At 43.3% G+C, this 13,818-nt stretch overlaps 1 protein-coding gene across 3 annotated transcripts in view; it reads right to left on the minus strand.

Moving 5' to 3' along the window:
• Acad8 (acyl-CoA dehydrogenase family member 8) overlaps nucleotides 1-13,699 on the minus strand; it is a 21,353-nt gene extending 7,654 nt beyond the window's left edge. Inside the window, exons 1-6 of one of the 3 annotated variants that reach the window (XM_021171790.2) lie at nucleotides 13,537-13,699; nucleotides 7,322-7,422; nucleotides 6,405-6,574; nucleotides 5,739-5,848; nucleotides 5,276-5,352; nucleotides 2,725-2,862 (exon numbers count right to left, since the gene is read on the minus strand). In XM_021171790.2, the coding sequence (XP_021027449.1) occupies nucleotides 2,725-2,862; nucleotides 5,276-5,352; nucleotides 5,739-5,848; nucleotides 6,405-6,574; nucleotides 7,322-7,422; nucleotides 13,537-13,633 (693 nt within the window). In that variant the 5' untranslated portion in view covers nucleotides 13,634-13,699. Of the gene's footprint in view, nucleotides 1-2,724; nucleotides 2,863-5,275; nucleotides 5,353-5,738; nucleotides 5,849-6,404; nucleotides 6,575-7,321; nucleotides 7,451-13,536 lie in introns of all 3 variants that reach the window. The other 2 variants (XM_021171791.1, XM_021171792.2) reach the window with 2 other exon arrangements.
• Nucleotides 13,700-13,818: the final 119 nt, after the last annotated feature.

Raw genomic sequence — 13,818 nt, forward strand, 5'->3', positions numbered from 1 at the left:
GAAAGGATGAAAGGATGGACCATACAGAGACTGCCCTACCCANGGGTCCATCCCATAATCAGCCACCAAATGCAGACACTATTGCATAAGCCAGCAAGGTTTTGCTGAAGGGACCCTTACATAGCTTTCTCTCGTGAGGCTTTTCCAGTGCCTGGCAAATACAGAAGTGGATGCTCACAGTCATCTATAGGATGGAACACAGGACCCCCCAATGGAGGAGCTAGAGAAAGTACCCAAGGGCTGAAGGGGTCTGCAACCCTATAGGTGGAACAACAATATGAACTAACCAGTACTCCCAGAGCTCCTGTCTCTAGTTGCATATGTAGCAAAAGATGACCTAGTCGGCCATCATTGGGAAGAGAGGCCTCTTGGTCTTGCAAACTTTATATGCCCCAGTACAGAAGAACACCAGGACCAAGAAGTGGGAGTGAGTGGGTAGGGGTTCAGGGCGAGGGGAGGGTATACGGGACTTTTGGGATAGCATTTGAAATGTAAATGAAGAAAATATCTAATAAAAAAATTAAAAAAATAAAATTAAAAAAAAAAAAGAATGTCTAATCATTTTGGGCAGTGGTGGTCCATGCCTTTAATCCTAGTACTAGGGAGGCAGAGGGAGGTGGAGCTCTGAGTTGGAGGTCAGGTTGATCTACAGAATGAGTTCCAGGGCAGTTAGAGCTACGCAGGGAAACCCTGTCTAGAAAAAAAATTCTAATCATTAAAGAAACAAACTATAAATTGCTGCTGCATTCTCATACCTGTGATGTCTTTATTTTAAGAAAGTATCTTTATGATTCAGTGGGTAAAAATACCTGTTATACAAGCAAATGGGCCTCAGTTTACATTCCTAGTCCCCAAATAGAAAGCCAGGTGTTACTACACAAACATCTGCAACTGCTTTGTGTGTGTGTGTGTGTGTGTGTGTGTGTGTGTGTGTGTGTGTGTGTAAATGGAGCATGAAAAGAGGGAGATTCCCAGGGCTCATTGCCCAGCCAGACCAGCTAATTCATGTGTGTTAGATTCAGTTAGAGATTGTCTCAAACAGAGAGACAGAGAAAGAGAGAGAGAGAGAGAGAGAACACGTTGAATCTTAATAACCTCCACAGACTCATATCTAAATCTTGGTCAGTAGTAGTTGGGTTAAGAGATGTGGCCTTGGTGGAGGAGGTGTGTCACTGGGGGGTTGGCCCTGAAGTTCTAAAAGCCTAGGTCATTCCTAGTTAGCCCTCTCTTTGCCTCTTGCCTTTGGACTAGTCATGTACTCTAACCCCTCTGGAACTGTGAGCCCCAAATGAAATGCTTTCTTTTTTAAATTGTCTTGGTCGTGGTGACTCCTCACAGCAATAGAAAAGCACTAAGACAACACCAAAGCTAATCTCAGACTCCAGATGCAGGTACACGAGCATGCACACGTGCCCACCCACATACCAGCAATCTACTTTCTGTCCCTATGTGGACAGAACTATTCTAACGTCCCAGGAAAGCTGTAGGGGCCAGGGAAGAGGGCAAACAACTCTCTGCCTTCTGGAGGTGTGTAAGCCTCGACTCTGGTGCAGCCCAGTCCTGCTCAGACCTTTTACTCCTCTGCACACTGCTCTCACTTCCAGACCTCCATTCTTCCATAGAAGTAAATCGAAGAAAAGGAAATATCTATCCTCCTGGAAAGTCAATACAAAGTGGGAGGCTAAATACTCTCAAAACCATTGTTAACAGTTGCCTAACCGAAAGAATTCGGCTCCTTCCCTGCTTAGCGTGACCCTACCTATACACCATTTATTGTTTTATTTAGCTTCTGCAGATAGGCAAACATTTTTCGTTGTTATTGTAAGTTTGGGTGTGTATGTATTACAAGTAGCGCAAGCAGGGCTAGGACTTGCGATCTTAGCCCCAGATTTCAGAATGTTGGATGTGTACACCACCATGCCCAACTATAGAGATTTTATACAGATAAAGCTGTGTGTGATTTTAAGTCCAAACAGGGCCAGAAATGACTAAGGGTTCTACATCCTCCCAGAAGACAGCACTAGCTTTGAACACTGAGTCATCTAATAAATGTCTGCTATGCTACAAAAGACCCACAACCCATTGGCAACTGTGAAGGCCAGAAAGCATCATAAAGAACAATGAGGAAGCCCCAGGAGATTTGGAGAAATTCAAGGGTTATTTTACACCTGCCTTATCTCCAAAAGCCCTGATCTAAGGGCAACAACTGTACTCCTGTTTTGATCACCTAAAAAACCCTCAATGCGTCCTAAATTATTACATGATTACATGTTTCCTATTCACAGCCTGCATGTAGGATTTAAGTGAGATTATCCTTGCCTACATAGTGAGAATAGCCAGGTTTACATAGTAAGACCCTGCCTTAAAACAGTAACAATAAAATTAAAGAAGACCCTGACCAAAACATAAGGTGAACACCTGAGGAGGCTAGCAAGCATCGTCTCCTCTCCAATACAGACACATAAACACATAGCACAGACATACCAAGAGGAAAATAAACACAGGACAAAAGCAGGCACAGAAAAAAAGAGAATTTAAATAGTCAGCAGCTTATGAAACCAGCTGGCAAACTTGTCATTTCCCCAGGAACCTGTTTCTTTAACAATGACTTCTGTTTTGCTACATACCTACTCATAAACCTTTTCAGACAAAAAGGGCAGGAATTGGTCTAACACATGGCAGAGACCCTGATCTTGAGTTGCTTACAGTTGAGTAGACACTCACCTTCTTCTCCTTCTTGCCAAAGCTGAGGCCAGGGGTTCCTTTCTCAACAACTATGCAGGAGATACCTTTGGGGCCAGATCCACCAGTTCGGCACATGACCACATAGATGTCTGACTCACCTCCCCCACTGATGAAGGCCTGTGGGCACAAAGAGGGTATAAGAGAGTCAGAAAATGCATGAGTTTTTTAAGCCTGGCATCTGGAAAAAACACTGGAGCACTCCCAACAACAGAACAAAGGCGTAATGCAGAAGGTGGGGTAAAGGACACTTGCTCTGGCAATATTTATAAAATCAGGGATTTAGCTGATAACAATACAAAGGAGGGCACACCTCCCAGACTAAGTAAGCTTCCTACTCAGACCTCTTCTACTCTATCTGTGCACCCTCCTGATGTTTCTCCAATCGCCTTGCCCTCCTCATTGCCATATCCCAGGCACCAACTCAGGTGTGAACTTCCTGCTGGACCAGAGGCCACACCAGCCACAAGAACTCCAGAAGGCTTCCTAAAGACCTCCTTCATTCTCTTGGTGCTCCCACCCTAAGCACTATCCCCAAAGTTCCCTTTCTCTAACCCTAGAGGAGATGCCCTCCTAACAAGATAAGATAAGATGAGATGAGATGAGATAAGATAAGGTAAGAGGTTACTCAAGGACTGCTAAGTCAAGACAGATAAAATGAAATTAAAGACTTAGAATTCAATGAAAATGAATGTACAACATACTCAAACTTACGGGACACAATGAAAGAACTGCTAAGAAGAAAGTTTTTATCACTTACATACCTACATGAAGAAATTGGAGGGGCTAGACAGATGGCTCAGCAGTTAAGAGCACTGGTTGCTCTTCTAGAGGAACTGAGTTCAATTCCCAGCACCCATGTAGCAGGTCACAACCATATATAATGGGATCTGATGCCATCTTCTGGCACACAGGTGTACATGCAAATAGAGTACTCATACACATAAAATAAACAAATCTTAAAAAAGAAAAAAATTGGAGAGATTTCATAATAGCAACTTAACAGCATATCTGAAGAGTTCTAGAACAAAAAGAAACAAATACACCCAAGAGAAATAGACAGCAAGAAATCAAAACAAGGGCTGAAATCAATAAAATCAGTATGACAAAAACTTTAAGTGTTAGAAGAAACTGAAGAAGGTATCAGAAGGTGGAAAGATCGCCCCTGCTCATGGTTCAGTAGAATTAACATAGTAACTATCCTACCAAAAGCAATCTACAGACTAAAAGCAATCCCCATCAAAATTACAACACAATTCTTTATAGATCTGAAGAATCATATTCAACCTCATATAGAAAAACAAAAAAAACTCAGGATAGCTAAAACAATCCTGAATAATAAAAGAACATCTGGAGGTATCACCATCCCTGATTCCAAGCTGTACTACAGAGTTATAGTAATAAAAACTGCATGGTATTGGCAAAAAAACAGACAGGAATCAAACTGAAGATCATAAATCCACACACCCATGGAAACCTGATTCTTTATAAAGAAGCCAGAAATACACAATGAAAAAAAAAAAAAAAAAAAACCTCACACAAATGGTGCTGGTCTAATTGGATGTCTGCATGTAGAAGAACACAGCTAGACCCTATTTATCACCCTGCACAAAACTCAAATCCAAATGGATCAATGAACTCAACATAAAATCATATAAACTGAACCTAACAGAAGAGAAAGTAGGGAATAGCCTTAAACATGTTGGCAAATGAGACAACTTTCTAAACAGAACACCAACAGCACAGGCACTAAGATCAATAATTAATAAATAGGATCTCATGAAACTGAAAAGCTTCTATAAGGCAAAAGACACCATCAAAAGGACAAAACAGCACCCTACAAAATGGAAAAGAATTTTCATTAACTCCACATTGAACACAGGACTAATTTCCAAAGTATATAAAGAATTCAAGAGGGCTGGTGAGATGGCTCAGCAGGTAAGAGCACTGACTGCTCTTCCAAAGGTCCTGAGTTCAAATCCCAGCAACCACATGGTGGCTCACAACCACCCATAAAGAGATCTGATGTCCCCTTCTGGTGTGTCTGAAGACAGCTACAGTGTACTTATTTATAATAATAAATAAATCTTTGAGCCGGAGCTTATTTAGCTTGGGGGTCTTGTGGGATTCCTAACAGTAGGAATGAGGGTGGCTTTGACTTTTCCCTGCTCTTGGGAGCCTTTCCTCCTAATGAGTTCCCTCCTCCAGCCTTGACAGGAGGGTTTTTATCTACTCTTTTTGCATCTTGTTATGCTGTGTTCAACTGATTGCCTGCCTGTTCTTCTCTGATGGAGAAAAGGAGAAGAGGATCTAGGGCAGAGGGGAGATGGCAGTAGTTTGGGGGAGAAGATGGGACAGAACTGGGAGGAGTGGAGGGAGGGGAGGAATGTGTTCCGATGTACTGAGGTAAGAGTGAGCAGCTCTTTCCAATGCGAACTGCTACAAAGAAATTGTAACTGAGACTCAGGAACTGAGGGATGTTAGGAGGCATGTGGGAACAGCCTCAAGTTGCTCTGAGAACACACACTCTTACCTTGGAACCATTGAGGATGTAATGATCTCCTTGTTGTTTAGCTGAGGTCAGAAGAGATGCAGCATCACTCCCACTGCCTGAGACAGGGGTCAAAGGGGAACAGATGGAAGGAAGTCAGTGATGTCACAGGAGCTTGGCACAGTCCCACATCTTAGAAGGTCTTCCTAAGTGTCTATCGTGCATTGCTTTAAAACCCACACAACCAAGAAATTCTCATGCTGGGTAAAAACTGCTTGCACCAAGCAGCCCACTACCTCTCTACCAAAGCAGCCAACGGTAGTCTGCAGCCTGGGGGAACTCTACCGTAAAGGTCCTGGTCCAAAGACAAGTACCCTGACTATTCCACATCCAAACTGCATTGTAAACCATATTATGTGTCAACAGATGGGGATGCTCGGCCAGTGATCACACAGGTCCCACTTAGCTCCTTGTTAGGTCTCACGTGCAGGGAGGACAAACGCACCTGGTTCAGTGAGGCAGTAGGAAGCAAACTTCTCCATGGTACAGAGCGGCGGGCAAAATTTGTGCCTCTGTTCCTCATTTCCAAAGCTATCAATCATCCAGGCACACATGCTGATAGGTACACCAAGAAGAAAAGCCATGGACAGAAATAAAGACAGACAAGAAGATTGGGACGGGGGGGTGGGGGGGGGCGGCAGGGGGAGGAACAAAGGACAGCAAGGCAGAATGGAAGCAGGAGAGAGTGGGAAGGGGAAAGAGACAAATGAGATGACGCAACTTGAAAGAAAGGGGCTGGTCTAAAAACCTCCCTGGAACCTATACCAGAGGCCCAGGTGCTTCTCAGACAAGTAAGTCCTAAAAATCAGAGACAAATGTACTTCCTCTTACTTTCTCAAATTACTGGAGGTCTTAGCTATAGACTGAGGCCAACTAGAGAAGTCTGCTGGTGCCAAAACTGAAATGTGAGAGAACCAATTCTTTAAGTACTGTCATAGAAGGCAACAGAACCAGATCCAACAGGCAGCAACAGACCTGCTGTGTACCACTAACAGTTTACTGTTTCCCAAGTACAATCAGCCCACCGTGACTCATCTTTTCCTCAGTGAAGTTTCCCTACCATCCTGTATGAGCACAGCCCTTCGCCATGCTTTTAGACACCGATGCTCACTTGTGGATGCTTATATAGGCAGTGGTGCTGGTGCAGCCTGTGGCCAAGGCTTCAAAGATGACAGAAGTATCAAGGCGAGACAGTCCAGATCCACCCACATCTGTTCGCACATAGATCCCCCCAAATCCCAGCTGTGCAGCCTTCCGCATCACATCCACAGGGAACAGCTCCTGCATAGCAAAGAGAGCAAGTGGTCAGAGACCAGTTCTGAGACAGATGTTCCTTTAGAGGGGACAATGAAGAATGCCCTTGCCATTTTATAGTAGCATCAATTAACAAATGTTTGCCAAAATTTTTTCTATAGAACTGCTTTAATTTTAGGTATGTCTAAATGTCTGTCCAATTAAATAAGAAAAGAGGCATCTCAGTACATCCGGGATGACCTCCAAGAAAGGAGTCATTTACTGTCCTAGTCAGTAATGAAACAGAATGACCAAAAGCAACTTAGAGAGGAAAGGGTTATTTCACTCATGCTTCCATGTAACAGCTCACCATCAAAAGCAGTGAGGACAGAACCTCAAGAGGCCAGAAACCTGGAGGGAGAAGCTGATGCAGAAGCCATGGAGGAGTGCTGCTTACTGGCTGGCTCAGTTTGCTTTTAGAACCAAGAACTACCAGTTCAGAGGTGACCCACCCACAATTGGCTCCCTCATAAATCACTAAGAACATGCCCTACAGGCTTGACTATAGCCCCATCTTACGGAAACATTTTCTCATTTGTGGTTCCCTCCTCTCTGATGATTCCAGCTTGAGTTAAGCTCACATAAAAACTATCCAGCACATCTATCTATCACCAGTCTCCACACTTGCAGTAGAGTTGGTGGGTAGAAGGCAGACACTAAGCGGTGAGGACTGTAGAGAGGTAAGTCATTGTATACAGCATTTGTTGGAACATCTAGCCACGAGAACACTCTTACCTTCTGATCCCACTCCGCCATATTGGGAGCCATCTCTCGAGCTGCAAAGTCAAAGGCCACTTTCTGAAATCCTTTCTGTTCTTCATTTAGCCCCAAGGAAGCTGTGAACAGGACCAGACATATTCAATTCTAGGATGGAAATGAGAGAAGAGTTTCACTCATAAGGAGTGCCTCAAAGCTAAGAGTGGACTTACTAAAAGCATTTCCTAGACACATTCTAGACAACAGTAGAGAATGGAGCCACCTACTAAATAAGGGTTTCATTGTTTTTGTTTTTGAGGTAGGGTCTTATAATCTAGTCCAGGCTGGCCTTGGACTCCTGACCATCCTGCCTCTGCTATCCTAGTGCTAAGCTAGGATCATTACCAGTTTCCCAGATGGAGAAGTGATCGTTCTAGCACTTACCCATAGTATCCTAAGATAAAACATAGCTACTCCCAGACATCTCTTCCTTGGTTCCTTGGTAAGACAGAGTTATAAATAGATAGGTAGAGGCCTCAGGGAACACAACAGGAAAAACCAGGATGCGTAAAACACTATCTAGCCACAAAACACTCCTACTTTCTATCCCACTCTGCCATATTGTGAAACATTTCTGGGAAGAGCAAGATACATAAAGATACCAACTCACCAAACTCCATCACCATTCCTTTCAAAACAGGGATTTCATTTATTTATTTATTTACTTATTCTGTGTGTGTCTGTGTCTGTGTGTGTGTGTACACACATGCCTGTGTTATATGCATATGGAGATCAGAGGACAAGTTTTAAACATGGGGACTGAACTCATATCATCAGGCTCAGTGGCAGGTCCCATTACCTCACTAAGTCATCTTGCTTCTTTTAATTCCAAGTAGGTCAACTGTTGTTTTCAAAATTGTTTCACTCTTCCTCCTCATAAATCCCTTTTTTTTTTTCCTTTAAACGAAGGGCTGGAGATACAACCCAAAGCAAAGGGTTGCTTAGTTGAGGTACCTGTTCAAGTTCAGCATCACAAACAAAACCAAAAAAAAAAAAAAAAAAAAAAAAAAAAAAAAAAAAAAAAAAAAGCAGTTGCTCTCGTGTGCCGTGTTTTCAGATGCGCTGTCCTAGTTTTTCTGCAAACATTCCTTGGAAAAACTCCCATCCTGTCTCTGCATATTTGGCAGCAGCCACTGTTTCCACCAACACGTTCACTTTATAACATCGATTAAGAAATCATAATCTGTATACATTGGCTTACTTTCCTACCAAGGCTGCAATGGAATAATATGGGCATACAACATGTGGATAACACTGATTTAAAACAAAAACAAAACCTTTCTTATGTTGAAACACAGTTAAGTTGAATTCTTAGAAAGTTTCCTGTCTTAACTACTATGATATGACTCAGTACCTGCTTCATTTCTTGGACTGAGATAAATGAAACTTATAAATAAGATAGACAGATGGGAAATTTTTCTAGAAACTCCTAAAATGTACAAAGACTCCACTGTAACAGAATCTCTGCAGAGGAAATGGTGGGAGACGCTACCTACCTATACAACATAAGTAACCTGGTCCCCTAGCAATAAAGCACAGAATTGAATTTTTACAAACATTCTCAAAGACCACATTCAGTAAGGATGGTAGGATTGAATTGGAAAACAAGAGTGTCAGGAAAGCCTAGAGTATTTTCCATACTTTTTAAGATAAAGCAGATTTCCAGAGACAAGGCAGACACTAAAAACAATGAACTTAGGCAAAACTGTGAAAAAGTAATGACTTTTTAAGACGGGAAGAAGACAGAATGAATTCCAGACGTCAGAGCACTGAAGCAGAACCAGCAACTCATATATGATTGCACAGGCCTATACTATTCCCATTCCTTTCTCTTTTACTGTGAGAACCACTGCCTCGGGTGTGCTGGTGCAAAGCAAAGGAAAGAATGAGTGCATACTGACTACACTTGGAGGGCCAGTAAAAATCAGGATACAGTGATGGCTCAAGTGGGGGCAGGGGCAGGCCCTTCAATGCTAAAACTTTGGTCATTACAATGCTACGGATCCTAAAGAAAAGCTATGAGGAAGAGATGGGGCACATCTGAGGTGGTATAGATATAGACTTAAAGGAAAAGTGTAAGCCATAATGACAATAATTTGCTTTGGTGCCTGTTGGCTATGCAAGGCTCTTCCCATAGCACATAAGTGAGGTCGACAAAGTTTGTTCCTCTGGGGAACATCTGGGCATCACTCTTAGTTAAAAGGGAATCCTAGCATGGTGGTGCACACCTTCAATCCCATCATCCAGGAATCCTCTCTGAGTCTGAGGCCAATGTGGTCTACATACAAAAGAAAAGCACTGCGAGGAGAAAAGGAACGGATAGCAAGTTAAATAATGAACTGAAGCCAGCACAATGTCATGTTTATAATCCCAGGATTAGGGAGGTGGCTGAGGATCATGAATTCAAGGTCCATCTGCACTACACAGCAAATCTCAGAACAGGCTGGGGTACACAGTGACACCCTGACTCTAAAATGCAAACAACAACAAACGTAAACTACATTGTCTAAGCAAAAACACACCAATTCTCAGAAAACAATAAAACCCTAAGGGCAGAGTTCAAAGCATGAACGTAAGTGTCCACAAAAGTGTGAGCCTCGGTAGACAAGCAGGACAGGTAGCTATGGGCAGGTAGGTGTGTCAAAGCACTGGGAAGCTGACAAAGGAGAACTGCAAGTGCCAGGCCAGTCTGAGGCAACATGGAGACACTGTCTTAGGAGCAAAAACACTAACAATAACAATAAAGAACTTGCAAAAAACACCACTAGACCAAGGGAGATTAGAAAAGCCTTTACTACTAGCAAAAGGTAGAGTCCCCAAAGCCTTTAAATAACATCAAGATCTTCAAATGTAATAAAGTTAACCAGAGAAACAACAGCCCTGAGAATCCAGGTACACAAAGAGTACCTGACAGCTGCAGCAAACCAAGCTGTTGAGTTCTGGCTCAGGAGTAGTGGTACACACCTAATTCCAGCACGTGGGGACAGAGGCAGGAGTCAGGGGCAGGAGGACCTGTGTTTGAGGTCAGCCTGGTCTACATACTGAGTTCCAGGACAGCTGTGTAGAGAGACCCTATCTAAAAAAAAATAATGATTAAAAAATTAAAACATAAAATAATTATTTCAGAGACTCGGTGACTTTTCTAAATTTAGTGTTACAGCTCACTATGAGGTGAGGCTGCATTAGACAATGGACAAAACTTCCTCACCTGTGAAATGATGAAATTTCATATACAACAATTATATGCACTGCTCATAATAAAGTAAGTCTTAAATCTCTTAAATTATTTAACCTTTGCAATGAACAGCCAGACATGAGGCTCATGCTTCAAGTTTAAAATAAGTATATCCAGAACTACAAAGTTCCAGGCGAGCTTGAACTACCAAGTGAGACAATAAAAAAAAAAAAAATCCCCAACAAAAAAATCAAAACAAACTAACAAAACAATTTATAGCTGTGGGTACTAGTCATCAATCAGTTTTGTAGTGCTGAGATTAAATCTAGAACCTTGCATAGGCTCAAGTGAGCCACCACTAAATACTGAGGTTTGGTCTGTTGCTGTGTACTGTTGTAGAAACCTGCTTCCCTCGCATTACTTTTCTGACATAATTGTAGCCATTCTGCTTCAGGACTGTCAGCCATCTCATATTGCTGGTATAAAAAGAAAAGGAAAGAAAAGAAAGAAAAAGAAAAAAGAGAAAAAACAGCCTGACTATAGATATAGAAAAATAGTTTGGCTCAGAGCAAGGTCAAGCTGACCACATATCCTTTTATGAGACTGTCTTAGTTAGGGTTTTATTGCTGTGAAGCCAAGACAACTCATTTAAGAGGTAACATTGCATTTCTTTCAGAGGTTTAGTTCATTATCATCAAGGCGGGAAGCATGGCAGTGTCCATGCAGACAAGGTGCTGGAGAAGGAGCTAAGAGTTCTACAACTTGCTCTGAAGGCCACCAGGACAAGACTGACTCTTCTGCACTGGGTGGAGCTAGAACACTTCCTTCAATAAGGCCACACCTTCTACCAGTAGCACTTCCCATTGGCCAAGTGTATTCAAACCACCACAGAGACTTAGGACCCTTTTGGGGAATTCTCTAGCCATGGTCTTCACTCAGAGCCACGCTAGATTTCCCAACTATGGCCTTCATTCAGAGCCAAGCCAGATAAAGGTTAGTCTGGATTATAATGTCTAAAGTACTAAAAACCTTGGGAAAAGGTCAACCACCCTGCACCTGCATCTGCTTAGTTTGTTATTGTCCCTCCCCTCCCCCCCCCCATTCCCCATATCAAGTGACCCTGGACAATGCACAGGAATGCAGCTTTCAGCTCTTGCCCTAATCAATCAGTCTTTACATGTGTGTTCAATAATCTACCCCTGGCTGGCTGGGATTGGTGTTTGTGTGATTTGTAGGGTGACTCCTGGCCTCCAATGCTGCAATGCTAAATTATGTATCCCAAGGTCACGTTGCCTCAAGAGAATTCTCTCACCTATGCCAGCTTTTGTTGTGTAAACCTTGCTCCTTAATTTAAAGCTATTGGTTGAATAAAGATGTCTACAGCCTATAGCTGGGTAGAAGAGAAGTAGGTGGAGCTTCAGTTCCCAGGGTTCCCAGGCTTGGGGTTTGAGGCACAGATGAAGAGGGGAAGAGAGGGAGCCAGGAGAGAAAGGAAGAAAACCTATGGCCATAATATTTATTAAGGTCTTGTGTCATTTATTTAGGAACTAAATGATCTAAGGTGGGTAAGAAACCCCCAATTAATGCTTATTACACAGCTAAGCACCCCAGCCCACCTACTATCGTGGCACACAAATCTACAAGTAGCGAAGTATCTTGAACAACTAAAAAATAATTTTTTGTTGTTAAGACAGGATCTCATGTAGTCCAGGTTGGCGTTCATCTTTGTACGTAACTGAGGCTGGACCCTGATCCTCCAGCCTCCTCATCACAAGTGCTGGAATTATAGTCATATGCCATGGCAGGTCTGGCAGGCCGAGTCAATATCGGGGCTGGAACCCAGGGTTGCATGAATGAAAACACTAGGCAAGCATTCAAGCTGACTGAGCTAGATCCCCAGCTCCAGCACTTCCTTAAAAACAGTGGAAGAGAGCAAGCTGAACTCTGGTGGTGCAGCCTTTAATCCCAGTGCTTGGGAGACAGCGGCACCAGTGATCTCTCATGAGCTTAAGGCCAGCCTGATCTACAAAGCTAGCTCCAGAACTGCACGGTTGCACAAATAAAGCCTGTCTGACACATCTTAGTTGCCCAGGTCAAAACAACAACCTATAACGTTAATATGTTACTGGGACAAACTCTTTCCTAACTTTAGTATCAAACCACGCTACTTTGTTAACCCAATTCTAGGTGCCTAAGTAGGGCAGTGACTCTTAAAACTGGTTTTCTACAAAAACAAAAAACAAAAAAACAAAACAAAAACCCAGTCTATGCCTCCATTTACTTTATAACTCTGTTCTCAATTGTCGAAGCCATACTGCTATAAACAATGGATAACTTATTTAAAATAAAATTTAGAATTATTTTTAAAATTGTTTCAGAAGAAAAGGTGGTTCTGATTTTTTGTTTGGTATTTAAAGTGATTGACAAATCTAAAAATTTGGCTTGGTTTGCATGGGTGGCAAACACTCCCAGTTACATGCAAGTTTTCTGCCAGGTTTTTAAACAATCAGTTTGTAATCTCAGATAGGGTTTCTCAATTGCGGTTACCTTTCTTTTTCCTGCAGCAGTTTCTACAGTATGAGTGTTTTTACGAAATCTATACTTGTGAGCAAAACATATGGTATAACCTGGAGCTTTTCATCTATCTCTACCAGCGCTCATATACTTAGCTCTTTCTACCTTGGGAATCTATTGCCAAAGTCACACGTTCCTTCCTCTTTATAAAGCATGGGCGGGGGCGGGGGACAGGCAACTGGACTGGACTGAGCGCCGGTTACAGGGGCCATTAAGAGCTGGTCCTGAGAGTAGATCCTGGGTTATGGGAGGAAGCCAGTTTGTGGAACGGGGAGAGAGAAGTGGGTCCCGGACAGGCAGAGTCAGAGGATGAAGGGAGTCCGTCAAGGGACCCGAGAGGGATCGGTGTGTCAGACGAAGCCCAGAGCCACCAAGGGGTTGGGAACTCGGGCGGGCACAGATGCCCACCGAAGACCCACTCTCCCCTCGCCTAGACGAGCCTTACGATCGATGCAGAAGGTGATGCTCCGGTGGTCGGTCTGAGCTAGGGACTTGAGTGCCGCGCGCAGACAGCCAAAGCGCCGGAAGCCGGACCGCAACATCGCCGTGTAAAATTCGAATCTCAGACCCCAGGCCTCTTAGTCCAGGCCAGAACTAGCCGTTCCCGACCCGCCCCCCTGATACTCTGGGAGTTGTAGTCCATCAAGCCCTTGAAGCGCGGGCTCCAATAGGACTACTGGCGTTCTGAAACTACAGTTCCCAGAGATCGTGGGGGCGGCGCCTCTGA

The sequence above is a fragment of the Mus caroli genome, chromosome 9 (genome assembly GCF_900094665.2).
Source record: "Mus caroli chromosome 9, CAROLI_EIJ_v1.1, whole genome shotgun sequence".
In the NCBI taxonomy this organism is placed as follows: Eukaryota; Metazoa; Chordata; class Mammalia; order Rodentia; family Muridae; genus Mus; species Mus caroli.